Source organism: Bubalus kerabau, chromosome 6 (assembly GCF_029407905.1).
Source record: "Bubalus kerabau isolate K-KA32 ecotype Philippines breed swamp buffalo chromosome 6, PCC_UOA_SB_1v2, whole genome shotgun sequence".
In the NCBI taxonomy this organism is placed as follows: domain Eukaryota; kingdom Metazoa; phylum Chordata; class Mammalia; order Artiodactyla; family Bovidae; genus Bubalus; species Bubalus kerabau.
In genome coordinates this window covers 18,580,037-18,607,704 of record NC_073629.1, presented here as the reverse complement: position 1 = coordinate 18,607,704, position 27,668 = coordinate 18,580,037, and the positions used below count along the sequence as shown (strand labels likewise).

The window sequence follows — 27,668 nt, the reverse complement described above, 5'->3', positions numbered from 1 at the left end:
GGTCAAGAGAGAAAGAAGCTCTGGAGCTGAATATGCCAACTGGTTCATTTTGCAGAGGAGAAATCTGAGGCCCAGAGGGACTAAATGACCTGCCCAGAACCACACAGCATTTCACTGGGAGATTTAAGCCAAGATCATGTCATGTGACTCCAGTCCAGGGCATGCACCATCACCTCTCAGATCCTCTTGGGATAGGCTACTGATTTTCCAGGATCTGGGGGTCCTCCAGGAGAACTTCCCCCACCCCCCGGCACCTTCCCTCTTCCTGTCATAATCCCAGACCTCATCTCTTCTCTTTGTCAGAGGAGGTCAGGAACAAGGGAGAGACAAGGATAGGCAAGGGCAGGAGACAAGATGGTATCCAGCACACCTGCGCAGAGCAGCTCTGGAGACAGTCCTTGCTGTTGGCTCTTGGGAACAAGAAGCTCCCAGGAGGGCCTTTCCCCACACCTCTCCATCCCTACCTTCACCCTGCTGCTTCTGTGGAATGATAGCCCAGCATGATCAGCAGAGTGCCCCACCCAAGGGAAATGGGAATGCTGAGAAACCAGGTACTGCTACAGATTCTTGGGCTTCATCTGTTTCCTTGCCTTCAGTAACTCCTCTGACCCCTCCTCTTTTTCAGGTTGACCGAAAGCAGCTTCCAAGATGTCCCAGCAACACACTCTGCCAGTGATTCTGCCCCCTGCCCTCTCTCAGGAGTCCCTCAAGCCTGCTTCTCCTCCCACCAATACCCAGCAGGAGCAAGTGAAGCAGCCAACTCCACTGCCTGCCCCATGCCAGAAGGTACACTCGGAGCTCCCAGGGGAGGTCCCCTTGGAGCTTGGGGAGAAACACACAATTGTGAAAGGGGTGGCTGAGCAAAAGTGTGAACCACAGCAACCAGAGCCAGAGCAGCAAGAACAGCATGTGAAACAGCAGCAGCAAGAGTCACAGGTGCAGGAACAGCATGTGGAACAGCAGCAGCAAGAGTCACAGGTGCAGGAACAGCATGTGGAACAGCAGCAGCAAGAGTCACAGGTGCAGGAACAGCATGTGGAACAGCAGCAGCAAGAGTCAAAGGTGCAGGAACAGCATGTGGAACAGCAGCAGCAAGAGTCAAAGGTGCAGGAACAGCATGTGGAACAGCAGCAGCAAGAGTCACAGGTGCAGGAACAGCATGTGGAACAGCAGCAGCAAGAGTCACAGGTGCAGGAACAGCATGTGGAACAGCAGCAGCAAGAGTCACAGGTGCAGGAACAGCATGTGGAACAGCAGCAGCAAGAGTCACAGGTGCAGGAACAGCATGTGGAACAGCAGCAGCAAGAGTCAAAGGTGCAGGAACAGCATGTGGAACAGCAGCAGCAAGAGTCAAAGGTGCAGGAACAGCATGTGGAACAGCAGCAGCAAGAGTCACAGGTGCAGGAACAGCATGTGGAACAGCAGCAGCAAGAGTCACAGGTGCAGGAACAGCATGTGGAACAGCAGCAGCAAGAGTCACAGGTGCAGGAACAGCATGTGGAACAGCAGCAGCAAGAGTCACAGGTGCAGGAACAGCATGTGGAACAGCAGCAGCAAGAGTCACAGGTGCAGGAACAGCATGTGGAACAGCAGCAGCAAGAGTCAAAGGTGCAGGAACAGCATGTGAAACAGCAGCAGCAAGAGTCACAGGTGCAGGAACAGCATGTGGAACAGCAGCAGCAAGAATCAAAGGTGCAGGAACAGTATGTGGAACAGCAGCAGCAAGAGTCACAGGTGCAGGAACAGTATGTGGAACAGCAGCAGCAAGAGTCACAGGTGCAGGAACAGTATGTGGAAGAGCAACACCAAGAGTCACAGGTACAGGAAGTGCATGTGGAGTTGCAGCAGCAAGAGTCTCAGGTGCAGGAACAGCATGTGAAGCAGCAACAGCAAGAATCACAGGTGCCAGAAGTGCATGTGGAGCAGCAGCAACAAGAGTCACAGGTGCCAGAAAAGCATGTGGAGCTGCAGCAGCAAGAATCACAGGTGCCAGAAGTGCATGTCAAAAAGCAACACCAGGAGCTACAGGAGCAGGAAGTGCAGCAGCAAAAAGAACAGCACGTGGAACATCAGGAAGCAGAACACCTGGGGCTGCAGCTGGAACAGGAGAAGAAGGTCTTGGGCCAGCACTTGGGTCAAGAGCCAGCAAAGAGAGAGGAGCAAATGGAAAAGAAAGAGGAGCAGCTGCTGGAGCAGCAGGAGGGGCAGCTGAAACAGCCTGTGTTTGTCCCAGCTCCCGGCCAGGTCCAAGAGACCTACCCAGTCCTGCCACTGAAGGGAAAAGCCTTGCCCTCTGAAGAAGCAGGAGGTGTAGTGCCTTCTAAACAAAAGTAACCATGTGCAGTGTCCCAGAGGCCCCTGGAAATCCCATACAAGTGAAGAGAGAGCCAGTGGCCTCACTTATCTTGGGCCCCCAACCTGGGTGACCCGCCTCATCTGTGAACCTGCCTGACCCTGACCTTCTGCATGTCTCCTTGATAGGGCTGGGGTGGGGGGAGTTACAGCCCAGCATCCACCCCTGATGAGCCCAATCCCAACCTCAGGTGGCCAGAGGCTTTACCTGAGGAGAGAGTGACTATAGCTACTCTGAATACCTCCCCACTATTATAGCTGAATCTGTGAGTGTGTACAATAATACAGAATAAATCCTGGAAGGCTTGGAATCCTGTATTTTATTTGAATTTTTACCCTCTATCATTCACCATATAAAAACCTGTGTGTGCAGGTTAAAGGTTGAGAATGACTCTCTTGGCCAGTTTCCATAAGTGGACAGATATTCTGACCCCTCTTTGATTCTGTACCCCAAATAACTCAATACATTCAACAGCTTCTAAAAATGAAATGAAAACAATAGCAAAACAAAAGTTCACTCATGTACCTGAAAGTAGCACTCAGCAGTCAGGAAGAGGGAATGGGTTACCTTGGCTGAGGGAAGAGGATCTATTCATCCCAGTTCAGCACTACCTTCCATTATACCCACTGAACCCAATCCTAGCCCAAGGCCACAGGCATGGGTAAGGAGTCGGGGCTCCACCTGGGTTCTGGGACTTGCCCAGATTTTCTCTCCACAGAATGTGCTCATGGTTTCCAAGAGTCATGGTTAAGGAAGAGTTTAGGAAAGTAAAGTAGCAGAATTTGGGGAAATAGGGAGAAGAGGGACTTCTGGGACTGGTCTCTAGAGATAGAGAAAATGTCACTAAGGGAAACAAAGTTTGGGTCAACTGGAATCGGGGGGGCCAAAAGTGTTGAATAGCCTGGAGAAATACCGATCTAAGGTCATTGCAGTGGTTTTCCCCTCCCTGACATTTCTGTAGCCTTTACTACCTACCATCAACCACATCAGAACATGGGGCTCTTTCCTTCCTGGGAATCTCCTTGTGTGTGCACTCAGTCATGTCCAACTCTCTGTGACACTATGGACTGTAGCCCACCAAGTTCCTTGGTCCATGTGATTTTCCAGACAAGAATACTGGAGTGAGTTGCCATTTCCTCCTCCAGGGGGGTCTTCCTGACCCAGGGATCAAACCCACATCTCCTGCATTATAGGCAGATTCATAACTGCTGAGCCACCAAGGAATCACCTGGCTCTGACAATTTAACATCGCCTCAGGCAGGTTGTCACAAGTTACCCAAAGCTATTTCATCATAAGCATGAGCATATGTCAGGGACATCTCTCTTGAGAATGCCATAGGCACCCAAAGTCAAAGGGTCCGAAAGGCACTTAGTGTCCCTACTCCCCGCCCAACTCCAGTGACACGCACTGTCATTCCTCTTTAGGGATTCTCTCTCTTGGGTAATGATGCCATCTGTGCATTCACCAAAGCCAGAGAAACCACATCGTTCTCTACCCTCATTTCCTCTTCTTCCCTACCCCCACACCAGAGATCAATCCTTGCTACTCCTACCCACACCCTCCAAGCTTTGGCCGAAGTCGTTTCTCACCTGAATGATTGCAATGGCCCTCAAGCTGTTCTTTGATCCCTGTGTCCACATACCCTGCAATTCATCCATCATAGAGTGAACAGGGTGTTTCATTGAAAATTTTGATCTAAATACTTCACTCCTTGGGTGGCTCTCATTATTTAGAGGATGAGATTGCAGGCTCAAGTTAAAGGACAAGAGTTAAAAGGAAGCTTGGGTAGAACTGGGTGGGAAGATTGGGGGCACAGGGAGAAATAATTAGAAACACCCAGAATGTGTGCAATTTTTTTTGAAGTCCTAGATTTTGATTTTTATTAGACCTTTTTGGTGGTTCTTTTCTTTTTAAAAAAATTTATTTATTTAACTAGAGTAGATATACAATACTGTGTTGGTTTCAGGTGTACAACTTCAGATTCTTTCCCATTGTAGGTTTTTATAAGATATCGAATAGAGCTCCATGCACTATACAACAGAACTTTATAGATTTTATATATAGCAGAATGTATAAAATACCTTTTTTCAGAATAGCTTTTGATTTATGAAAAGGTCAAGAAGATAGTACAGAGAGTTACTTTACACTTCACACCCAGTTTCCCTTATTATTAGCATTGTATATCAGTATGGCACATTTACTATTATAATTAGCAAAACAGTATTGGTACATTATTATTAGCTGAATCTCATGGCTTATTCCAATTATTTTAGTCTTCACCTAATGTCTTGTCCTGTTTCAGCATCCCATCTAGAATACACACTACTGTTGCTTTGTCGCCTTAGGCTCCTCTTGACCGTGATGGTTCCTCGGACTTTCTTTGCTTTTTGATGACCTTGATAGTTTTGAGGCGTCCTGGTCTGGTGTTTTATACCCTATCCTTCAATTCGGGTTTGTCTGATGTTTTCTTCATGGTTAGACTGGAGTTATGGGTTTTTAGGAGGAACACTACAGAGGTAAACTGCCTTTTTCATTACCTTATATAAAGAGTACATATTATTCACATGATTTATTACCTTGATCACCTGGCTGAGGTAGTATATATCAGGCTTCTCCACTGAAAAATTACTGTCTTCACCCTCCCTCCCAACATCCCATCTGACTCTACTGTATTCTTTGGAAGGAAGTCATGATGCAAAGCCCACAATTAAGAAAGAATTGAGGAGTTAAGCTCCCTGTCACTGAAGATGGAGTATCCTCATAAATTATTTTGAGTTATCCATACAGGAAACATATCTATTTTCTCTCCTTATGTATATATGGGTGTGTATATGTTTGGATGTATATATGGGTAGATGTGTTTAATCATTTATTTATGTCAGCATGTACTCATTAATATTTTGTTTTATACTTTGGGTTATACTCCAGTAGTACTTTATTTTCTTTTCTATTGTGGTAAAATACGCATGACATCAAATTTCCTATATTCATCATGTGCAGTTCAAAGGTATTAAGTACATTCATGCTGTTGTGCGACCGTCACCACCGTCCCTCTTGCAAGACTGAAACTCTGTACCTATCAAATGATACTTCCCCATGACCTTCTCCCTGCAGCCCTTAGCAACCACCATTCTCCTTTCTTTCATTTTTTAGAATCTCCCTTTTCCCCCTACACCCTTGCTTCTTATAACCACTATTCTGCTCTATGCTACTATAAATTCAGCTTCTTTGGGGTCACAAATATCAGGATTTCCTCCTTTTCTGAGATTAAATCTGCTGTTGCTGTTTTGTCTCTAAGCCATGTCCAACACTTTTGTGACCCCATGGCCTGTAGCCCTCCAGGCTACTCCATGGGATTTTCTAGATAAGAATACTGGAAGGGGTCCAGTATTCTGGAAGGGGATCTTCCGAACAAAGGGATTAAACCCACATCTCCTGCATTGGCAGGTGGCTTCTTTACCACTGAGCCACCAGGGAAGTCCAAATTTTATATATATATACATTACAATATAACATCATATATCACATTTTCTTTACCCATTCATCCATTGCGATTTAAGTTGTTTCCATACCTTGGTTATCATTAATAATGAATGCTGAAATGAACATGGGATATCTCATCAAGATACTGATTTCATTTCCTTTGTGTATATACCCAGAAGTGGTATTGCTGAATCATATGGGAGTTTTATTTTTAAGTTTTTGCAGAAACTTCATACTGTTTTCCATAATAACTATAGCAATTACATTCTTACCAACAGTGTACAAGGATTCTCTTTTCTTCACATTCTTGCCAACACTTGTTAGCTTTTGACATTTTTATAATAGCAATTCTAACAGGTGTGAGAGGATATCCCATTGTGGTTTGATTTGCATTTCCCTGTTGATAAGTGATGTTGGGAACTTTTTCATATACATGTTGGAAACAGGATGATATTGACATAAAAAGAGACACATGGATCAAAGAAACAGATTAGAGAAACTAGAAATAAATCCATGCTTATGTGGTCAATTAATTTTTGACAAAGATGACAAGAATACAAGATGGAGGAAGGATAGTCTCTTCAATAAATGGTGTTGAGAAAGCTGGATCTCCAATGCAAAAAAATAAAATCAGACTCTCAGAATGATACACAAAATCAACTCAACAGGATTAAAGACTTAAAAGCAAGACCTAAAACCAACTTATCTAGAGAATAAGTTCCTTGGCAATGGTCTTGCCTATAATAGTATGGTCTGTCACCAAAAGGAGTTTGTTCACATCCAAAATATATAAGGAACTCTTACAAATAAATTAAAAAAAAAAAAACAAAACAAACAAAAAATAATCTGATTTTAAAATGGGCAAAAGATCCAAATAGTACTTTCTTTATTTTGGGCAAAGGACTTGAACAGTATTTTATTTTGTTGCTTAAATGGTTCCAGCTTTGGCCATTAGGAAATCTTGCAATTGATTCCTGTGTCCTTGGTTAAACATCAAAGTGGAGATTTTAGTTTTTGTTTTTCCTTTGTTCTTTTGATTTTTTGAGCATTCCATCCTTTCTGGTACTACAAGGTACACCAGGCTTATCATGTATATTCCTGCCCCGATCCTAGAGTTAACAAATTTTTTGAGGAGTCCTGGTTGATTATACTGGAGAATACCATTAAAAACCAAGATCTGTCATGCTCACTTTTACTAGTTCATTGTTTCTTTTGGGTCCACTCAATTCACAAAGGAAATATATGTATGTGTACTAACATGTATGTATATGTGTGCATGAGTGTGCATTTCTATATGTAACCACCTGTGTTTATATTAAGCTAAACATTAAAAAAGACGCTTACTCCTTGAAAGGAAAGTTATGACCAACCTAGATAGCATATTGAAAAGCAGAGACATTACTTTGCCAACAAAGGTCCGTCTAGTCAAGGCTATGGTTTTTCCAGTAGTCATGTGTGGATGTGAGAGTTGGACTGTGAAGAAAGCTGAGCGCCGAAGAATTGATGCTTTTGAACTGTGGTGTTGGAGAAGACTCTTGAGAGTCCTTTGGACTGCAAGGAGATCCAACCAGTCCATTCTAAAGGAGATCAGTCCTGGGTGTTCCTTGGAAGGAATGATGCTAAAGCTGAAACTCCAGTACTTTGGCCTCCTCATGCGAAGAGTTGACTCATTGGAAAAGACTCTGATGCTGGGAGGGATTGGAGGCAGGAGGAAAAGGGGACGACAGAGGATGAAATGGCTGGATGGCATCACCGACTCAATGGACGTGAGTTTAAGTGAACTCTGGGAGTTGGTGATGGACAGGAAGGCCTGGTGTGCTGCGATTCATTGGGTCTCAAAGAGTTGGACACGACTGAGCCACTGAACTGAACTGAACTGAAACATAGTTCATACCAACATCTCCAACTATAATCCTTAACCCCATGCATCATTCTAGCCTTTTTCTCATATGTAAATTCCGACTCCCAACAGTGAAAAATGTCACACGTACCATCCACCATCCATTATCTTAATTGTTCATTTCCAGTGTACATTTATAGCAGAATCAGAAGTGACGCTAGTGGTAAAGAATCCACCTGCCAACAAAGGAGATGCACATTCGATCCCTGGATCAGGAAGATTTCCTGGAGTAGGAATTGGCCACCCACTCCAGTATTCTTGCCTGGAAAATTCCTGAACAGAGGAATGTGGTGGGCTAGAGTCCGGGGGGTCACAAAGAGTCAGACATGACTGAACACAGCATGAAAGTGAAAGTGTTAGTTGCCCAGTCGTGTCTGACTCTTTGCAACCCCTTGGACAGTAGCCTGCCAGGCTTCTCTGTCCATGGGACTTTCCCTAGGCAAGAATACTGGAGTGGGTTGCCATTCCCATCTCAACCATACCACAATGCTGATGAGCAGTTCTTATGCCTTTAGTCTTACATGTTTCTCTCACTTCCAAAGTTATTTAAGTCAGTTTCTTTTTCTCTCACATCCTCCAATGAGGCAGTTGCATACATTTGTAACACAGATAATATCGTAACAGTCTATATTCCTTTCTAGGATTCCCCAACTTTCTATTTTTTTTTTTAATTTTGCATGCATTGTTTCACTCTTTGTGCTGTAAAAATCTATTGTTTTAACAAATGCAAAATTATATATATATATATATATTATCATACAGAGTAGTTTCATTGTCCTAAAACAGAATCATTTATGCTTCATCTATCCAACCCTTCTGTGCTCTCCTTGAACGCTAATCTTTATTCTATTTCTATAGTTTTGCCTTTATAGAATGTCATATAATTAAAATTGTACTGCATATAGCCTTTTCAGGCTAGCTTCTTTGACTTAGAAATAGGCATTTTAAAATGCTGCAGAGGATGTGGAGAAAAAGGAACCCTCTTACACTGTTGGTGGGAATGCAAACTAGTACAGCCACTATGGAGAACAGTGTGGAGATTCCTTAAAAAGCTGGAAATAGAACTGCCTTATGACCCAGCATATCCCACTGCTGGGCATACACACCGAGGAAACCAGAATTGAAAGAGACACGTGTACCCCAATGTTCATCGCAGCACTATTTATAATAGCCAGGACATGGAAGCAACCTAGATGCCCATCGGCAGACAAACGGATAAGAAAGCTGTGGTATATATACACAATGGAATATTACTCAGCCATTAACAAGAATGCATTTGAATCAGTTCTAATGAGGTGGATAAAACTGGAGCCTATTATACAGAGTGAAGTAAGTTAGAAAGAAAAACACCAATACAGTATACTAACACATATATATGGAATTTAGAAAGATGGTAATGATGACCCTATATGTGAGACAGCAAGAGACACAGATGTATAGAACAGTATTTTGGACTCTGTGGGAGAAGGCAAGGGTGGGATGATTTGAGAGGGTAGCGTTGAAACGTGTATATTATATGTGAAGCAGATCGCTGGTCCAAGGTTTGATGCATGAGACAGGGTGCTCTGGGCTGGTACACTGGGAAAACCCTGGGGGATGGGATGGGGAGGGAGGTGGAAGGGGGATTCTGGAGGGGGAACACATGTGTACCCATGGCTGATTCATGTTGATGTTTGGCAAAAATTACTACAATATTGTAAAGTAATTAGCCTCTAATTAAAATAAATATATCAATTTAAAATTTAAAAAAAGAAAGAAATAGGCATTTACGTTCCATCCCTGTCTTTCTGTGATTTGATAGCTTATTTCTTTTTGTCGCTAATATCCAATTGTATGGAAATATCACAGTTTGCTTATCCATTCATCTATCAAAAGATATCTTGGTTGCTTCCATTTTTTGGTGATTGGGGAATAAAACTTCTATAAATCTTTGTGTGCAGGCTTTTTGTGGCCTTAGATTTTTAAATCAGGTAAATCCCTATAGTTGCTGGGTCATACGGTAGGATTATATTTAGCCTTTTCAGAAACAGGTATCCTCTCTTCCAAAGTGTCTGTACTGTTTTGTATTGCCACCAGCAATGAATGAGAGTTTCTGTTGCCTGGCATCCTCACCAACGTTTAATGTTGACTGTTTGTATTTTAGCCATTTTAATAGATGTGTGAAAGTGAAGGTCGCTTAGTCGTGTCCAACCCTTTGCCATCCCATGGACTATACAGTCCATGAAATTCTCCAGGCCAGAATACTGGAATGGATAGCTGTTCTCTTCTCCAGGGGATCTTCCCAACCTAGGGATCAAACCTAGGTCTCCCACATTGCAGGTGGATTCTTTATCAGAGGAACCACAAGGGAAGCCCAAGAATACTGGAAGGGGTAGCCTATCCTTTCTCTAGCAGATCTTCCTGACTCAGAAATTGAACCAGGGTTTCCTGCATTGCAGGCAGATTCTTTACCAACTGAGCTATAGATGTATGCTGCTGCCGCCAAGTCGCTTCAGTCGTGTCCGACTCTGTGTGACCCCATAGACAGCAGCCCACCAGGCTCCACCATCCCTGGGATTCTCCAGGCAAGAACACTGGAGTGGGTTGCCATTTCCTTCTCCAATGCATGAAAGTGAAAAGTGAAAGTGAAGTCGCTCAGTTGTGTCCGACCTTCTCAACCCCATGGACTGCAGCCTACCAGGCTCCTCTGTCCATGGGATTTTCCAGGCAAGAGTACTGGAGTGGGTTGCCATAGATGTATAGAGGTATCTCATTGTTTTAATTTGTAATTCCCTGATGAAAAATGATGTTGAGTATATTTTCACTATACTTGTTTGTCATCTGTCTTCTTTGGTGAGCAGTTCTCTTATGGAAAGCTATCATATGATCCTGCAATCCCACTCCTGGGCATATATCCTGGGAAAAACATGGTCTGAAAGGATACATGCACCCCGATGTTTATTGCAGCACTGTTTACAATAGCCAAGACATGGAAGTGAGCTAAATGTCCACTGACAAAGAAATGGATAAAGATGAGGCACATATATGTAATGGGATATTACTCAGCCATTAAAAAGAATGAAATAATGCCAATTGCAGCAACATGTATGGACCTAGAGATTGTTTTACTGAATGAAGTAAGTCAGACAGAGAAAGATATTGTATGATATTGCTCATATGAAAAATCTAAAAAAAAATGATACAAATGAACTAATTCATAAAACTGAAACAGACTCACAGATTTAGAGAATGAACTTCTGGTTACCAGGTGGAACAGATGAAGGGAAGCAATAGTTAGGGAGTTTGGGACTTACTTGCACACATTCCTATATTTAAAACAGATAACCAATAAGATCGTACTGTATAGCAAAGGGAACTCTGCTCAGTGTTATATAACAAACTACATGGGAAAAGAATTTGAAAAAGAATAGATGCATGTATATGTGTATATGTACACCTATACATAGGAGTGGATGTGTATGTATATGTACCTATGTATACACACACACCCATGTATATATGTAGCCGAATCACTTTGCTTACATCTGAAACTATCGCAACATTGCTAATCAACTATACTCTAACATAAAACAAAAAGTTTTTAAAAAATCACAGCTCTGAAGAGAATTAATTATAGAGGTAGGCACCGGTGAAAACAGGGCGGTAGCTGAGAGCTGTTTTGACTAATGACGTGGTAATGGACACCTTTTGTGATTCTAAAAATGTTAATTTCCTTAAAATGCATACATTTTTAATTAAACAAACAAAAATTTTAAAAATTAAAACTCACCAGCTATCTCAAGCAACAGTTAGAACTGGACATGGAACAACAGACTGGTTCCAAATGGGAAAAGGAGTACGTCAAGACTGTATATCGTCACCCTGCTTATTTAACTTATATGCAGAGTACATCATGAGAAACGCTGGGCTGGAAGAAGCACAAGCTGAAATCAAGATTGCCGGGAGAAATATCAATAACCTCAGATATGCAGATGACACCACCCTTATGGCAGAAAGTGAAGAGGAACTCAAAAGCCTCTTGATGAAAGTGAAAGTGGAGAGTGAAAAAGTTGGCTTAAAGCTCAACATTAAGAAAATGAAGATCATGGCATCTGGTCCCATCACTTCATGGGAAATAGATGGGGAAACAGTGGAAACAGTGTCAGACTTTATTTTGGGGGGCTCCAAAATCACTGCAGATGGTGACTTCAGCCATGAAATTAAAAGACGCTTACTCCTTGGAAGAAAAGTTATGACCAACCTAGATAGCATATTGAAAAGCAGAGACAGTACTTTGCCAACAAAGGTCCGTCTAGTCAAGGCTATGGTTTTTCCAGTGGTCATGTATGGATGTGAGAGTTGTACTGTGAAGAAAGCTGAGTGCCGAAGAATTGATGCTTTTGAACTGTGGTGTTGGAGAAGACACTTGAGAGTCCCTTGGACTGCAAGGAGATCCAACCAGTCCATTCTAAAAGAGATCACATGTATACCTGTGGCGGATTCATTTTGATATTTGGCAAAACTAATACAATTATGTAAAGTTTAAAAATAAAATAAAATTTAAAAAAAAAGTGAAAAAGGAAAAAATAAATAAATAAATAAAAGAGATCATCCCTGGGTGTTCTTTGGAAGGAATGATGCTAAAGCTGAAAATCCAGTACTTTGGCCACCTCATGCGAAGAGTTGACTCATTGGAAAAGACTCTGATGCTGGGAGGGATTGGGGGCAGGAGGAGAAGGGGACGACAGAGGATGAGATGGCTGGATGGGATCACCGACTCGATGGACGTGAGTCTGAATGAACTCCGGGAGTTGGTGATGGACAGGGAGGCCTGGAGTGCTGCGATTCATGGGGTCACAAAGAGTCAGACATGACTGAGCGACTGGACTGAACTGAACCTAGGAGAAAATCTAAGTGACCTTGGGATAGTTCAGTTCAGTTCAGTTCAGTCGCTCAGTCGTGTCTGACTATTTTCGACCCCATGAATCGAAGCACGCTAGGCCTCCCTGTCCATCACCAACTCCCGGAGTTCACTCAGACTCACGTCCATCGAGTCGGTGATCCCATCCAGCCATCTCATCCTCTGTCGTCCCCTTCTCCTCCTGCCCCCAATCCCTCCCAGCATCAGAGTCTTTTCCAATGAGTCAACTCTTAGCATGAGGTGGCCAAAGTACTGGAGTTTCAGCTTTAGCATCATTCCTTCCAAAGAAATCCCAGGGCCGATCTCCTTTAGAATGGACTGGTTGGATCTTCTTGCAGTCCAAGGGACTCTCAATAGTCTTTTCCAACACCACAGTTCTAAAGCATCAATTCTTCGGCACTCAGCTTTCTTCACAGTCCAACTCTCACATCCGTACATGACCACTGGAAAAACCATAGCCTTGACTAGATGGACCTTTGTTGGCAAAGTAATGTCTCTGCTTTTCAATATGCTATCTAGGTTGGTCATAACTTTTCTTCCAAGGAGTGAGCATCTTTTAATTTCATGGCTGCAGTCACCATATGCAGTGATTTTGGAGCCCCCCAAAATAAAGTCTGACAAACTTTCCACTGTTTCCCCATCTATTTCCCATGAAGTGATGGGACCAGATGCCATGATCTTCGTTTTCTGAATGTTGAGCTTTAAGTCAACTTTTTCACTCTCCACTTTCACTTTCATCAAGAGGCTTTTGAGTTCCTCTTCACTTTCTGCCATAAGGGTGGTGTCATCTGCATATCTGAGGTTATTGATATTTCTCCCGGCAATCTTGATTCCAGCTTGTGCTTCTTCCAGCCCAGCGTTTCTCATGATGTACTCTGCATATAAGTTAAATAAGCAGGGTGACGATATACAGTCTTGACGTACTCCTTTTCCTATTTGGAACCAGTCTGTTGTTCCATGTCCAGTTCTAACTGTTGCTTCCTGACCTGCATAGAAGTTTCTCAAGAGGCAGGTCCGGTGGTCTGGTATTCCCATCTCTTTCAGAATTTTCCACTGTTTATTGTGACCCACACAGTCAAAGGTGTTGGCATAGTCAATAAAGCAGAAATAGATATTTCTCCTAGGTTACCCTAGAAAAATTTTATAGATTTTTTTACATGTAGGTCCATGATCAATTTTAAGTTAATTTTTTATGAAAGGTATAAAGTCTGGGTCTCAATTCATTTTTTCTTTTTTTTGGTATGTAAATATCCAATTGCTCCAACATGACTTTTTGAAAAGGCTTTCTCCACTGAAATGCCTTTGCCCCTTTGTCAAAATCAGTTGACTCTGCTTGTGTAGATCTATTTTTGATTGACTATTCAGTTGCATTAAACTACAGATCTATTCTTTCACCAGTATCATGCTGTTTTGATTACTGTGCTTTATATTAAGCCTTAAAATTAGGTAACGTCAGTCTTCTAACTTTGTTCTTTTTCTTTAGTCTTTGGTTGGCTATTGTGAGTCTTTCACCTTCTCACATAAACTTTAGAACCAGTCTGTTGATATTCACAAAACAGCTTGCTGGGATTTTGTTTTGGATTATATTGAATCTGTAGATAAATTTGGGAAAAATTCACGTCTTAACAATATTGAGTGTTTTATTTAGATCTTTGTTCTCTTTCTGCAGACTATTGTAGTTTTCACATAAAGGTCTTGAACAAATTTTGTTATATTTTTACCAAAGTATTTTTTGTAAGTGGTGTTATGATTTTAATATCAAATTCCATATGTTCATTGCTGGGATATAGGAAAACAATTGGCTTTTGTATATTAGCCTTGTGTCCTATTGACCTTGCTATAATTGCTGTTAGTTTGGGAAGATTTATTGTTGATTCTTTGAGAGTTTCTACATAGACAGTCATGACATCTGGTTAGCACTCCTGTGTCCTGGTGCAGATTCCCTGCAGTGAATATTCCATCAGTGAATAATTCTTCCCTCCCTTAGCAGGATCAGCATGAACTCAGTTGGCTTTGCTGAGACTTGAACCAATGGTCAGAAGAGGAGGTGAGGGTGACCTTCAGTTAAATGATAATGCCTTACAAAGCATCTGCTTCAGATGAAGCCTCTTCATATCTTCAGCCAGTAAGAATGTGGGGACTGATGCCGTCTATCCAAGTAGAGTAGCCCGCTTCTGCAGGCTGAGAAAATTCAGGGGATTCTGGAGTTCAGTGTTCTCTAAAACAGCCATGAATATATTCCCATCCCAAGTTTTGAGGTTTCATTCTTTCCCTATTAGGATCTTCCTTTGGTATAAAAAGCATGAAGGCTGCAAATTTGGCTTTCTACAGAGGTTACTATTAGGCTTCCCAGGTGGTGCTAGTGATAAAGAACCCGTCTGCCTATGCATAAGAGACGTAAGAGACATGGGTTCAATTCCAGGATTGGGAAGATCCTCTGAGTAGGAATTGGCAACCCACTCCAGTACCCTTGCCTGGAGAATTCCCATGGAGGAGCCTGGTGAGCTACAGTCCATAGGGTCATAAAGAGTTGGACACGGCTAAAGCAACTTAGCACGCACGCATGCTGAGGTTACTATTAGGTCTTAAGTCTGGCATTTAGCACTATCTGCAGGAGATGAGGGTCTTTTCAAACACTATTATGTACACCTTCTGACTTTCATATCACATCTGAAAGTAATAAGTGGATGACCTGAGCTTTTTTTTCCTCTTTAAAGCATCAATATCAACCAGCAACAATTGAGTTCACCATCCTCAAGCTTATCATTTCCTCTATTTATCTCAAAAAATCAAAGATGTAGCACAAGCCAGGGCATCACCTTCCATTAGATCTTGCACTGATTCACCATGAAAGATAGTGCAATCAGTGAAGGGAGCTTGTTTCCTTCTAGACAGAAAGAAAGTCAACTCCAAATTCCACCACCAGAATCAGCCTTCGGGAACCACAACTGGTATCATCTCACTCCCTGAAATGAGGATTTGTTTGCAAATAATTTACTAAGGCTGTGCTTCCAGACAAAACTAGTAAGGGAGTAGGAGAGACAGGACTGTGAGGAGAAGCCATATAGATGTGTGTTTTCAGGCAAAGATGAGTGGGTAGCATTAACCCCCCCTTTTTCTAGGAAAACTTCAGAGAGTAGAAAAAGACTCAGAGCTGTGCTGGCAGGAGGCAAGAAGGCTGGGCTGCTGTGCTCCTGCGCTTTTAACTCGCTGGCTGAGAGCCACTCTGGGAAGATAGACAATGCCAGGTGCTTCAGGCTTTCTGCCAACTTACCCAAGGGCAGCTGTCTCATGAAGCACTACCATGTGGATAAATGAAAGCAGTACTATACCGAAACCCAGGTGGTGTTGAATGACTCCATGAGGATTCAGTCAGCAAAATCCAGACGAGAAGCACCCTGTATGACAGATAACACACTTTCTTCAGTTAAAAAATTCCAATGAGACAAAAAAATGGACAGGGAGTCTATACACAAAAATAAACTTGAGATAGGTTAACCAATAACAATGTACCTACCTTATTTTGATCTCAATTCAAATAAATTGTTAGAAAAATAACGACTTTTTGGAGATAATTGGAAATGTGAACACTGAGTGGACACTGCATAATAAAAATATTTTTGGTTATTTTTAAGGTGTTATAAGATTTATTTAATTCTATAACTGCTGAGGGAAAGTAAACAGTGCTTAATTTAGAGAGATCTGTAGATAAAGTCACTCAGTCGTGACAGACTTTTTGCTACCCCATGGACTGTAAGCCTACCAGGCTCCTCTGTCCATAGAATTCTCCAGGCCAGAATACTGGAATGGGTAGCCTTTCCCTTCTCCAGGGAATCTTCCCAACCCAGGGATCGAATCCAAGTCTCCTACATTGCAGGTGGATTCTTTACCATCTGAGCCACCAGGGAATCCCTCACTTAGTCGTGTCCGACTCTTTGCAACCCATGGACTATACAGTCCATGGAATTCTCCAGGCCAGAATACTGGAATGGGTAGCCATTTCCTTCTCCAGGGAGTCTCCCCAGCCCAGGGATTGAACCCAGGTCTCCTGCATTGCAGGTGGATTCTTTACCAGCTGAGCCACAATTCCCCTATAGCTTAGTGGTAAAGAATCCACCTGCAATGCAGGAGACACCAGTTCAATTCCTGGGTCAGGAAGATCTGCTGGATAAGGGATAGGCTACTCACTCCAGTATTCTTGGGTTTCCCTTGTAGCTCAGCTGGTAAAGAAGTCGTCCACAATGCAAGAGACCTGGGTTTGATCCCTGACTATGTAGTCCATTGGGTCCCAAAGAGTCAGACACGACTGAGCGACTTTCACTTTCATAGATTAAGTGACATGAGCCTGGAATTTGCTTAAAGAACTATTCAAGGGGCCAGTGAGTAGACATGTGAATGAAGAAACAAAATTGACCATAATTTGATTATTATTAAAGCTGGGTGATATACATGGCATTCTTTTTACTACTCTGTCCACTTTTGCATATGTTTAAATTTTCCCATAAAATAGTAAAAATAATTCATTGATAAATGCTAATATATACAATACAGAAATTGTGTCCTTTGTAACTAAACATAGAGGTAAAAAAGATTTAGATTTTAACTTGAAATGTAAAGAGCAGAGCAGAACTTTTAAAACATTTTATAGAGATGTCTTCACCTGGTTCCCCCAAAGAAGCATAATATGAGACCAGTAGTGTTTTTGATAAGTGACCCCAAAGAGCAGAAGTGAAGGGCACTAGAAAGAGTAAAACAAGACAGTAAAGAAAGTCAATCCAAGCATGTTTTGTTGAGCTGGGCATTACTGTGGGCACCTGGGCTGAATCCCACTTAGGAGCTTGCAGGGGCTGTATAGAATGTGGATCAGAATTGCCCATCTGAGATAGGAAAGGATGTTATCTCTCCATGGATTCCAGCCTTCTCCTCATGAACAGTTGTCCTAGGGCATGCTGACTCCCTCAGGCTTCCACACAGCGCTTGCACCCACACGCCGAGGCAGGCTCCTGGGAGTGTACACCCTGGGACAGAGGAAGAAAGCCCTGGCGCAGCTGAAGGGAAGCACCGCCATACCAGCCCTGAATGTGCGGGGTTGTGGCAGCTGCACAGCCCTAGGCATAAGGTGCGGGGTCAGGAGAGCGGGAGACGGCGCACAGAAGACGTCAGACTGCCAACATCTAGAAACTCTGACAGGAGACACTTGGAGACTTACGGGCAGAGCAGTCTCTCTACTGCAACTGCTCCTCTCCCCCGCAATCATCGCTTTGTATAGTCTCTCCTTAATAATAAAAATATATATAAAAAATAAAGTTTGAAAGCAATTATTTCCCTAGTAATTTCTCTTTTTCATTTAAATTTGCTATAAATTTGTTTTTCTTTGTAGTTTCTGCTCTGACTATAGTCATGATCTGCCTTTTAAAATTCCTAATATTAATTTTTCTCTTTTTCACTCTGGTAAAAAGTAACAGTCTTAACGATCTTTTTTCACCTTCTCAAAGAATCCATTTGCCTCTGTTGATACCTCTTGGTTGTATCTTTGTTTTTTGTTTCATTAATTTCCAATTTTATATTTAGTATGTTCTTACATTCACCATTTTTTTTGGCAATTCCAAATTTTTAAAATTCTAATTTCTCATGATAGACTTTTAGATCATTAATTTCCAGGCTTTTATGTTACTATAAAAATTTTTTAATCTTGAATCCTTTTTCATTTTGTTGCTTTCATTATATATCCAATGAGTTTTTGTATGCAGTCCTTATGTTGCTTAGTTTTAAGCATTTTCTAATTTCCTCCAGAATATCATTCCCAGGTGAAGTTATTTTAATGCCACAATATCATGCAAGGAAGTCAACCTTGGCTCTTGCCTCTCAGAGATAAATATTTGGACCAATATACTAGGTAATAATGGGTTTCCCAGGTGGCGCTAGTGGTAAACAACCTTCCTGCCAATGCGGGAGAGGTGAGAGATGGGGGTTCGATCCCTGCGTAGGGAAGATCCCCTGGAGGAGATACTGGGAACCCACTCCAGTATTCTTGCCTAGAGAATCCCATGGATAGAGGAGCCTGGCAGGCTACGATCCATGGGGCTGCAAAAAAGTCGGACACAACTGAAGCGACTTGGCAGCCATAGGTAATAATAATTATTAAACAAACAAATGAAACCACCTGACCAGGTGAGGCATCACTGTGGAGGTTAAAAGATGCGTGCTATAGTCAGACACAGCTAGGACTGAAGCCAGCTGCACTATTACATTCTGTGTTATTGTAGGTGAGTTATGTAAGATCTCTGATCTCTCTTTTCATGGTTGTCTAAATCTATTCAGACTGCTACAACAAAAATACTATAGACTAGGGGGTTTAAACATTTATTTCTCACAGTTCTGGAGGGTGGGAAGCCCAAGGTTAAGATGCTGGCAAATTTGGTGTCGGGTAAAAGCCCACTTCCTGGTTCAGAGACAGCCGTCTTCACGCTGCACCCTCACATGGAGAAAGGGAGAAGGGAGATCTCTTTCATAAGGGCAAAAATCCTACCCTGATAACCTAGTCACCTTCCAAAGACCTCCCACCTCCTGATGCCATCATATTGGGGTTAGGATCTCAACATAAGAATATGGCGGGGGCGGGGGGTGGAGACTCGTTCAGTCTATGACAATGGTGAAAATGCACACAGGGATACTAACCTTTCAGTATTGGTTTGATAATGAAATAATGTCCAGGAAGTCCTTGGCACTGGGTCTGGCACACTGTCAGCTTAGCAAATGAAACATTGCACATTTGGGGTTTCAAAAGCTTCTCTGCGTTCCTTGTTGCCTTTTTTTCACTTCCCTAATTGGCTCTTTAAAATAGGCTTAATTTCTTTCTTATGTGCCAGGTCATGTTCAAAGCATTTTGCGTTCTTGAAGCCATTTCATCCTTAAAACATGAAGCATAGTAAAGGAGATATAAGTACCAGGATATCCTGGCTGATGTTGATTAATCAATCAACTAAAGCAAACTTGGGCAGTGAGGAGGCCTTCCCAAAAGGACTACAATGATTAGCTCTTGGCTCATGTGCTTTTGGGAGAAAGCAATGGCACCCTACTCCAGTACTCTTGTCTGGAAAATCCCATGGACGGAGGAGCCTGGTAGGCCGCAGTCCATGGGGTTGCTAAGAGTTGGATACGACTGAGCGACTTCACCTTCACTTTCATGCATTGGAGAAGGAAATGGCAACCCAATCCAGTGTTCTTACCTGGAAAATCCCAGGGACAGGGGAGCCTGGTGGGCTACCGTCCCTGGGGTCGCACAGGGTCGGACACGACTGAAGCGACTTAGCAGAAGCAGCATGTGCTTTTGGACTTTTCCTAGCACGAAGGAACGAGAGTATAGTGCAAGCGAGAAGAAACTACAATAGGTGCCCCATTGCTGGTACAGGCTAACCAAGAGGATGGGCATCCAAGACGACTGGCCTGTCTTAAAGTGTCCGTGGTCTCTTACCGCCCTCTAGTGTCATGATACAGAAGTGCAAGACTGGAAGAGACGGGCTCCACCCAAGGTCCAAAAAGCAAAGCTTGGGTATCCATGGAAGACATCTCCAAAGAAATGGTGTTGAATAGGACAGTTTGTGCCCTTAAGAGTAAGCAGGGACAAAAAACAAATGCTCAGATAACTCTAGTAACAATAGACACCTCCATTTATTTAGCACTGGTCGTATATCAGTCAGAGCGTCGAAGGCTTTACATGCCTGATCTCATTTTTCCAGCACAACAGCACCATAACGCAGGTGTGATTATACCCCTTACCTCACAGTCAAGAAGACTGAGGTTCAGAGAGGACAGACAAGTCATGCATCCAAGGTCACTCAGCTAGTCACTGAGACTCAAACTCAAGTATGTCTGACTCGAGAGCCCATGCTAAAGCTTTGGAGACTCACTGATGGGGAATCTCATGAGGGTTAGTGAACTGGCAGGGACTTCCTGAAGGAGATGACATATGATCTGGGCTTTGAAGAATGAGCGCCAAGGAAGAGATCCCTAAAGGGGACGGAGCAGGGTCTCAGCGGGAACCACCTGAGTAAAGGTGTAGACTGGGAAAACACTGTGGGTGTGAATGGAATGAATGCTTCAGGTTGGCTGCAGCGTGGGAAGCAGAGGGAAATAAAATGGAAATGTCAGCCAGCCTTGATGCTGTGTTCTGTGTTCTTCCCATTGTGTTCTTACGTTCCCTTCTATAGGCATGAGGCAGCTGAAAATGAAATAAGAGGTGTTGTTTCCAACCCTTGTGGGAAAACAGAACCTACCAGCCCTGAGTGACTCTTCCTCATCGGCAGGGATGCCCCAGAGCAGCCAGGTGCTCTGAGGGGCAGAAGTGGAAGGACCAGGTAAAGGCTAAGTTAACAAGTATGGTAGGGTTAGTCTGACATGGTAGTTCTGGCTGGGAGAAGAAGTGTAGGAGCACATTCCTTCTGCAAATTCCACTCAGTATGGGGATCCTCTCCTCTGGACCTCTAATGGGAGTGTGCGGTCCACCAAGGTCAGATATATTCAGATGGACAAAGAACACGCTTTTAAAATTGGATGCTTTCCCAGAAAAGACACAGCATACAATACAATGCAAAGGGTCTTGCACTTGGCAATTGTATCACTGCTACCTTACCAAGGGTTGGTTTCTTCCTGGCTAAATTTAAAATAAACTTCTAGAATGGAAATATGCTCTCTGGTTTCTGATAAGGATCCAAGATAAGAAAGAAGACAGGAGCCACGACTTGTGCCTTGGCTCAGCCTGGCTCGTAAGAATAGCCAAAATGACCCTTCTCAAGCAGAACTTAGGTCAAGTCACTACCAGCTCAGATCCTTTCACAGTCCCCACACCTAATGGAACTCAGTCCCCGCCTGACTCCCTGAACGCACCTGCTCCTGGTCTACCAGGCTCTAGCCATGGGATGCTCACGGAACGTAGCAAGACCATCCCCATCTCAGGCCTTTGCACTCGCTCTTGCTTCGCTTCTGTCCACAGACTTTTCTATGACCCTCTTGCCACCCTCCAGGCCCAGCTCCGATGTCTGTACCTCGGAGAAGGCTTCCCTGCCACGCTAATTAAACATCACCATGTCATAATCTCTTCATAGGGCCTTTAACTCCCCTGAAATCACATTATTTATTTCTTAGGTGTAGATCTATTGTGCTGGCCAAAAAGTTCATTCTGGTTTTTCCGTAATATCTTATAGAAAAACCCAACCCAGTTTCTAGGTCAACCTAATAGTAATTGCCTCTTGTTTCCTAGGAGGATGTAAGCTATAAGGGAGAAAACCCCATGTGGGTGTGGCTGTGCTCTGTGAGCTCTCTGGCTAGAAGATGGCCAGTGCATGAGTGTCTGTTGCTATGCACCCATTGGATCTGTGTAGATTAAGTTATCCGCATATGGGGTGTTCTTGGTGATTCCCATCCCTTTCCACTGGATTAAGCCTCACAAAGACCTTGAGGTGTAGTGAGAGTAGGACCCTATCCTATAGTCCATGGACCTAGAGATTGGTTGGTGCCTCAGGCCAACTTCTGGACCCTCTCTCCAGATGCCCAATCCTCAGGCTCTTTTGGACTTTCATTAGAATAGCAGCAGTATGATGGAGTGATCTGATAGAAAGTTGGGTAGAACTAGGGGGAAAGGGGTGAACGAAGATTTCTCTGAGCTAGAGGGATGGGTAACATTATCTCCCAAACCAGGAAACCTCTAGGAGAAAAAGGAGGGTGTCCTTGACCGCACCCTGCCAGGAGTGCTTTGAGGAGGCAGTGCAGAGCACGGCCTGCCTCCTCTCGGAAGCCTCCAGCTGCTCCTCTGCACGGCTCATGTCCTCCTCTATCTCTGCTACAACGGCTTCCGAATAACTCCACCAAGATGCTCCCCATATAGTGCTGAAGGCATGTGTATGGTCTGCTGCCTCCTCTAGGGTCTGAGGACTTACAGAGTGGAAACAATGCCTGACTTATCTCTGAATCCTCAGTGCCTAGAACACAGGGGGTGCTCACTAACTGTGGGGTGAATATATTCTGGGCTGTGCCTGGTGAGTTCTCTGTTTCTATGCTGCTCTTGAGGTGGACTTTCCACGCAAACAGCCACTCACCGTTGTGCATCCAAGACCACACCCTGACAGTGGCCCATGGTCTATGGGGATAAATTCCAGACAGCCTCACAACAAAAGGAGGAGTCGAGAGGCAAATCTGGGACTTGCATCATGAAGATACCATTCTACCATTCCTCAAAGACAAACAGACATATCTGTAAATGTGGAAGATCGCCACACACCTAAGTCTGAAACTGTGCACGTGGGGGTTAGGTGTGTGTGAACGTGCAAACGTGTGCACGTGCAGGCACATATGCACAGCACATCTCTTTGTGCTAGAGGTTAAGATGCTGTAGCATACGTATCTCCCTCAGCTTAGCCTCCCATAAACTTCTGTTTGGACTAGTCATTCAACAATATTTATTGTGTTATTATATGTGCATTATATTATATATGTATCTAATATAATATATATTATATAATATATATGTTATATATTATATGTGTATTGTGTTATTATATTGTGTATTATATAATATAATATTTATTGTATTATTATATGCATGTGCTCCACATGCATTTGAGCTTGCTAGTAGGCAACCTTGGAAAACTTTGTCCCTGAAGACTGCTGCTTAATCTTCCCCAAAGCAAAAAAGTCCATCAGTCATAGGTCTCCTCCATGACACACATGACTTCAGTTGCTGGAATCAGTATGTACTGGTATTTGGGGAGGGCATCTGTGGCTCTGCCTTCCAGGGTTGGACACTGGGGTTAACGAATCATATGTGAAAATATCTCAAGAACCAAGAAGAACATTCTACATTTCCTAGTAAATGTAGGAAAAGCTATAGAAGTAAGAGAGAGTTGTTTCTTTAGACAGAACATGTGTCTTGGGGATGAAAAAGGCTTCATGAAGAAGATACCAATTGAACTTTTTGCTTCAAAGATATTTTTTTAATACTCTACAGGAAGCTTGAAACAGTAGAAGGTACTCATTTAATATGGATATATGGTTGACTTCTCAAATTCTGGGCTTGTATAAGCTTCATTTCCAAGAGTGTTAGCTTGCTGCTCGGGTTAGTTTTGACTTCCATGCTGACAGTACTTCCATGCATTCTTTGCCACTCTAACTCTGGGCTCTACTGTCTCTGAGAATCATCAATCACATCCCTGTTGTAACCTCTAAAACTTCCACCACTTACCTCCTTCTCCCACGTGGACCACAGTCTGAACTACCCCACCCCAAGGTTTCCGTCGCTAATAATGCGTTCTTGTTGGCCCCCATGAGGCCTTCAGCCCTAGGTCAGCCCTACACTATAAACCTGCTGCTCTTCCCTCTGGGCCCACAGTGGTGATGGAAGATGCACAGATGCAGCCCTGACTCCCCTCATCCATTCATCCTAACTCGCCACAGTTCTACTCTTCTCTCTAGACCTGATCCTTGGGGCCTTCCCATCTCCTCAGAGAGTCTTACTCCTCTGTCCATAGGTTGATTCTCAGTAGAAACCTAGGATTCTATGTTATTATAAAAACTGAGCTCCCCTTTTTACACTTTTTTTTTCCTCTAAGTAAACTCTAAGCATATTAAAAAGCAGAGACATTACTTTGCCAACAAAGGTCCGTGTAGTCAAGGCTATGGTTTTTCCTGTGGTCATGATGGACGTGAGAGTTGGACTGTGAAGAAGGCTGAGCGCCGAAGAATTGATGCTTTTGAACTGTGGTGTTGGAGAAGACTCTTGAGAATCCCTTGGACTGCAAGGAGATCCAACCAGTCCATTCTGAAGGAGATCAGCCCTGGGATTTCTTCGGAAGGAATGATGCTAAAGCTGGAACTCCAGTACTTTGGCCACCTCATGTGAAGAGTTGACTCATTGGAAAAGAGTCTGATGCTGGGAGGGATTGGGGGCAGGAGGAGAAGGGGACAACAGAGGATGAGATGGCTGGATGGCATCACTGACTCGATGGACGTGAGTGTGGGTGAACTCCGGGAGTTGGTGATGGACAGGGAGGCCTGGCATGCTGCAATTCATGGGGTCGCAAAGAGTCAGACACGACTGAGTGACTGAACTGAACTGAACTGAAACTCTAAGCAGCCTGAAAACCTGAATTTTACACTGTTCCATTCTTGTTGGTATCCAGCCCTGTGCTTAGCTACATGATAGATGCTCAGAAAATACCTGGGGAATGCATCTTATTTGTATGTACTTCCTTCAATGCCCATCAAAGGACTCTGCACACAGACAGAGCACCCTGCATAGTAGGGGTGACCAGCTGAGTGTATGTGTGTGTGTGTGTGTGTGTGTGTGTGTAACACAAAATATAGAGAGACCCACCCTCATGGAACCTTGGTATGACTCAGAACTTCAAACACAAATTCTGATCTCTCTACCTAGAAGCAAACATGAGACCTGATTGTCTGGGTTCCACACACCCACTTGCAAGTATCATCCCAATTGAAGGGTGTGCATGGAAAATAAGGAGGAGGCAGGGAGGGGGTCCTCCACTGACTTCATTTGTGCAGGCCCCACCTCACTGTCGAGAGCAGAAAGAAGGCAAGAGAAGAGAAGCTGGGCTGTTGGGACCTGAGGCTCCTGGGACCTCACTCAGGATCTCCTCTTCCATGATCTGTGGCATTGCCTTGTCTCAGCCCCAGAAGTGTTGAGAGACCAGGCCCCAGCCCCTTTGACTGATTCTTTGCCACCTAAAATAGTGTTGTATTTTAAACTGATTACTTAATGAATTTCTCTTTAGGTTTGTTAAGAACCAAGGAGCCAGCCTACATTTTAATATTGTAAGGATGCATTTTCCATAGTTAAGTAGTAATGTGTTTATAGATTTCCTTGTATCTGTAGCTAAAATATGTTAGGTCAACTTTAGAACACTCCACATTGCATTTGAAATGTAATCTTTTTGAAATCTGCATATAATTGGAGTTTTATGGCCTGGTATAAGAGAGCTATCACATCCAAAAAGGTAACTCAGAAAACAATTAAATTTTACTTTTAGATCACTAGAAGAGTACCAAGGAAAGTTTCCATTAACACTCAGAACAAAATTTCTTAAAATTATATGTCTTACTACCCTATCTAGATATAGACAGCTATCAAGATAGATGCGTATATCATTGGCAGAACACGTCCTCTTTAAAAAAAAATCTGTCTCCTTCCTTTCTAAAATTTCATAGAAACTATACCAACACCAGGCACTCAACGTGGTGTATTCCTCAGTTCCCTTCCACTGTCTTTTAAGGCTCAGTTCTTTAATACAAAGATCAATTTAAGCTTCTTGTTTTCTTCAGTTTAGTTTTAGTTTTTCTCACTTGCCCGTCTCCTTAATTCTAGACAACATAGAAAGATCAATCAAAGCTCTCCATTTGGAGAGACAAGGTGGTGTAAAGCCACTTATCATATCTTTCCCTAAGTCTGCATCGAATCTAAACCTACCAAGAGGACCTGTGGTTCTCCAAATGCTACAGAGGAAATAGAGGCCTCCAGCTCAATTGCTGCCTCTCAGATCAGAGAAGGTACGAGCAGATGCAGCATCCTATGGATCCAGAATTTTCAGGCCAGCCGATGTCCTTCTACCCAGTCATGGGAGCTCAGCATGGGGAGGGTGTCTCATTCATGCTGGTACAGATGAGATGTACTTTCCGGCTGGCAGCCCTGAAGCTGGGGTGAAGGGAAGGGTGCTTCTAGGAAGGGGAAAGAGGACCTTGTCTGCCTCTGAGCCCTTCCCCCACATGGGTGCACACACAAGGTGAACACACACCTCCCCCTGGCCTCCAGCTTAAACTCCTCTGGTGCACTTAGGAGGGGACTTCCTGGAGGCTTGGAAATGGAGCAGGAATGGAGCAGGGCCAGACTAAATGACAACCGTCCTTTTCCCAAGTGACAAAACATAAAACCAAAGGTCCAGGGGTTGCACTGGGAGACTGTGATCTCACCAAATACATTTCTCAGGTTCCTTTTATCTGTCTTGAGCTCACTTAGAACCATAGGCTGTTCCTCACAAACTTGTGTGCCTGTATTGCAGGGAGAGAGGGGAAAACCATAACCATCCGGAGGGGAAAGGTTACGGGAAGGCAGAAAGCTCACCTTGCTCCATCCTCTGTGCTCAGAGCGTGAAGCATTCCTCTGACTTAACCACTTACCCTGTGCCAGGTGAGTGTCAGGGATTCCCGTCAGAATGACTGTGTGAGCAAAGACTTTGCAATGAGAAACAGCAGGTTGTCTGCCAGGAGCTGTAAGCAGGTCCTCGCGTAGATGGGGCAGAAGCATGAGCCAGGGATGGTGAGATAAAGCTAGAGACAGAGAACTTAGCCTTTAGGCTGTAGGTAGGGGGATGCGGGCCGCTTGAGGGATTTTCCGTAGGAGAATAATGTGGGCTAAGTTTTGTTTAAAATATGTTTATTTAGGGAATTTGCTCGTGGTTCAGTGGTTAGGGCTCCACCCTTCCATTGCAGGGGACACGAGTTCAATCCCTGCTCAGGGAACTAAGATAACACAAGCCATGTGGCCTGGCCAAGAAATAAAGAAATAAAAAAAATAAAATTTGTTTAACGTAGTTTCAGACTTATGGAAAAGTGTGAAGAACAGTACATAGAATTTCTGGATATCCTTCATGCAGATTCACCCAGATTTTAAATGTTTCTCTCTCTTTCTATTTACATATAGAGATACACAAATATTTCAGAAAAAAAAATAAGACATGTATAGAGAGATATATAGATAGATATGCATATATGTATATCTATGTCTATGTATCCATAAATAGAAGGCTGAGGCATATATATATATATATATATATAGTTGTTCAGTTGCTAAGTTGTATCAGACTCTTTGTGACCCCAAGGACTACAGCACGGCAGGCTTCCCTGTCCTTTGCTATCTCCCAGAGTTTGCTCAAACTCATGTCCATTGTGTCATGGATGCCACCCAATCATCTCATCCTCTGATGCTCCCTTCTCCTTCTGCATTCAATCTATGTATCTATACATA

General features: G+C 43.2%; 2 protein-coding genes across 3 annotated transcripts in view; both read left to right on the top strand.

The window, feature by feature from the left end:
• The window catches only part of SPRR4 (small proline rich protein 4), a 132,348-nt gene that overhangs the window by 61,623 nt on the left and 43,057 nt on the right, over positions 1-27,668 (top strand). The gene's annotated exons all lie outside the window — the stretch shown is intronic.
• Positions 649-2,334, top strand: IVL (involucrin). The gene is made up of 2 exons (XM_055584252.1): positions 649-1,440; positions 1,903-2,334. Exons 1-2 carry the CDS (start codon positions 649-651, stop codon positions 2,332-2,334), a joined length of 1,224 nt encoding a protein of 407 aa, XP_055440227.1.

Bases quoted from the DNA above. Each gene is read 5' to 3' on its own strand.
- IVL (XM_055584252.1), top strand. From the start codon at position 649: ATGTCCCAGCAACACACTCTGCCAGTGATTCTGCCCCCTGCCCTCTCT. The intron at 1,441-1,902 runs GTGCAGGAACAG...CAAGAATCACAG, and splicing joins AGCAGCAGCAAGAGTCACAG to GTGCCAGAAGTGCATGTGGA.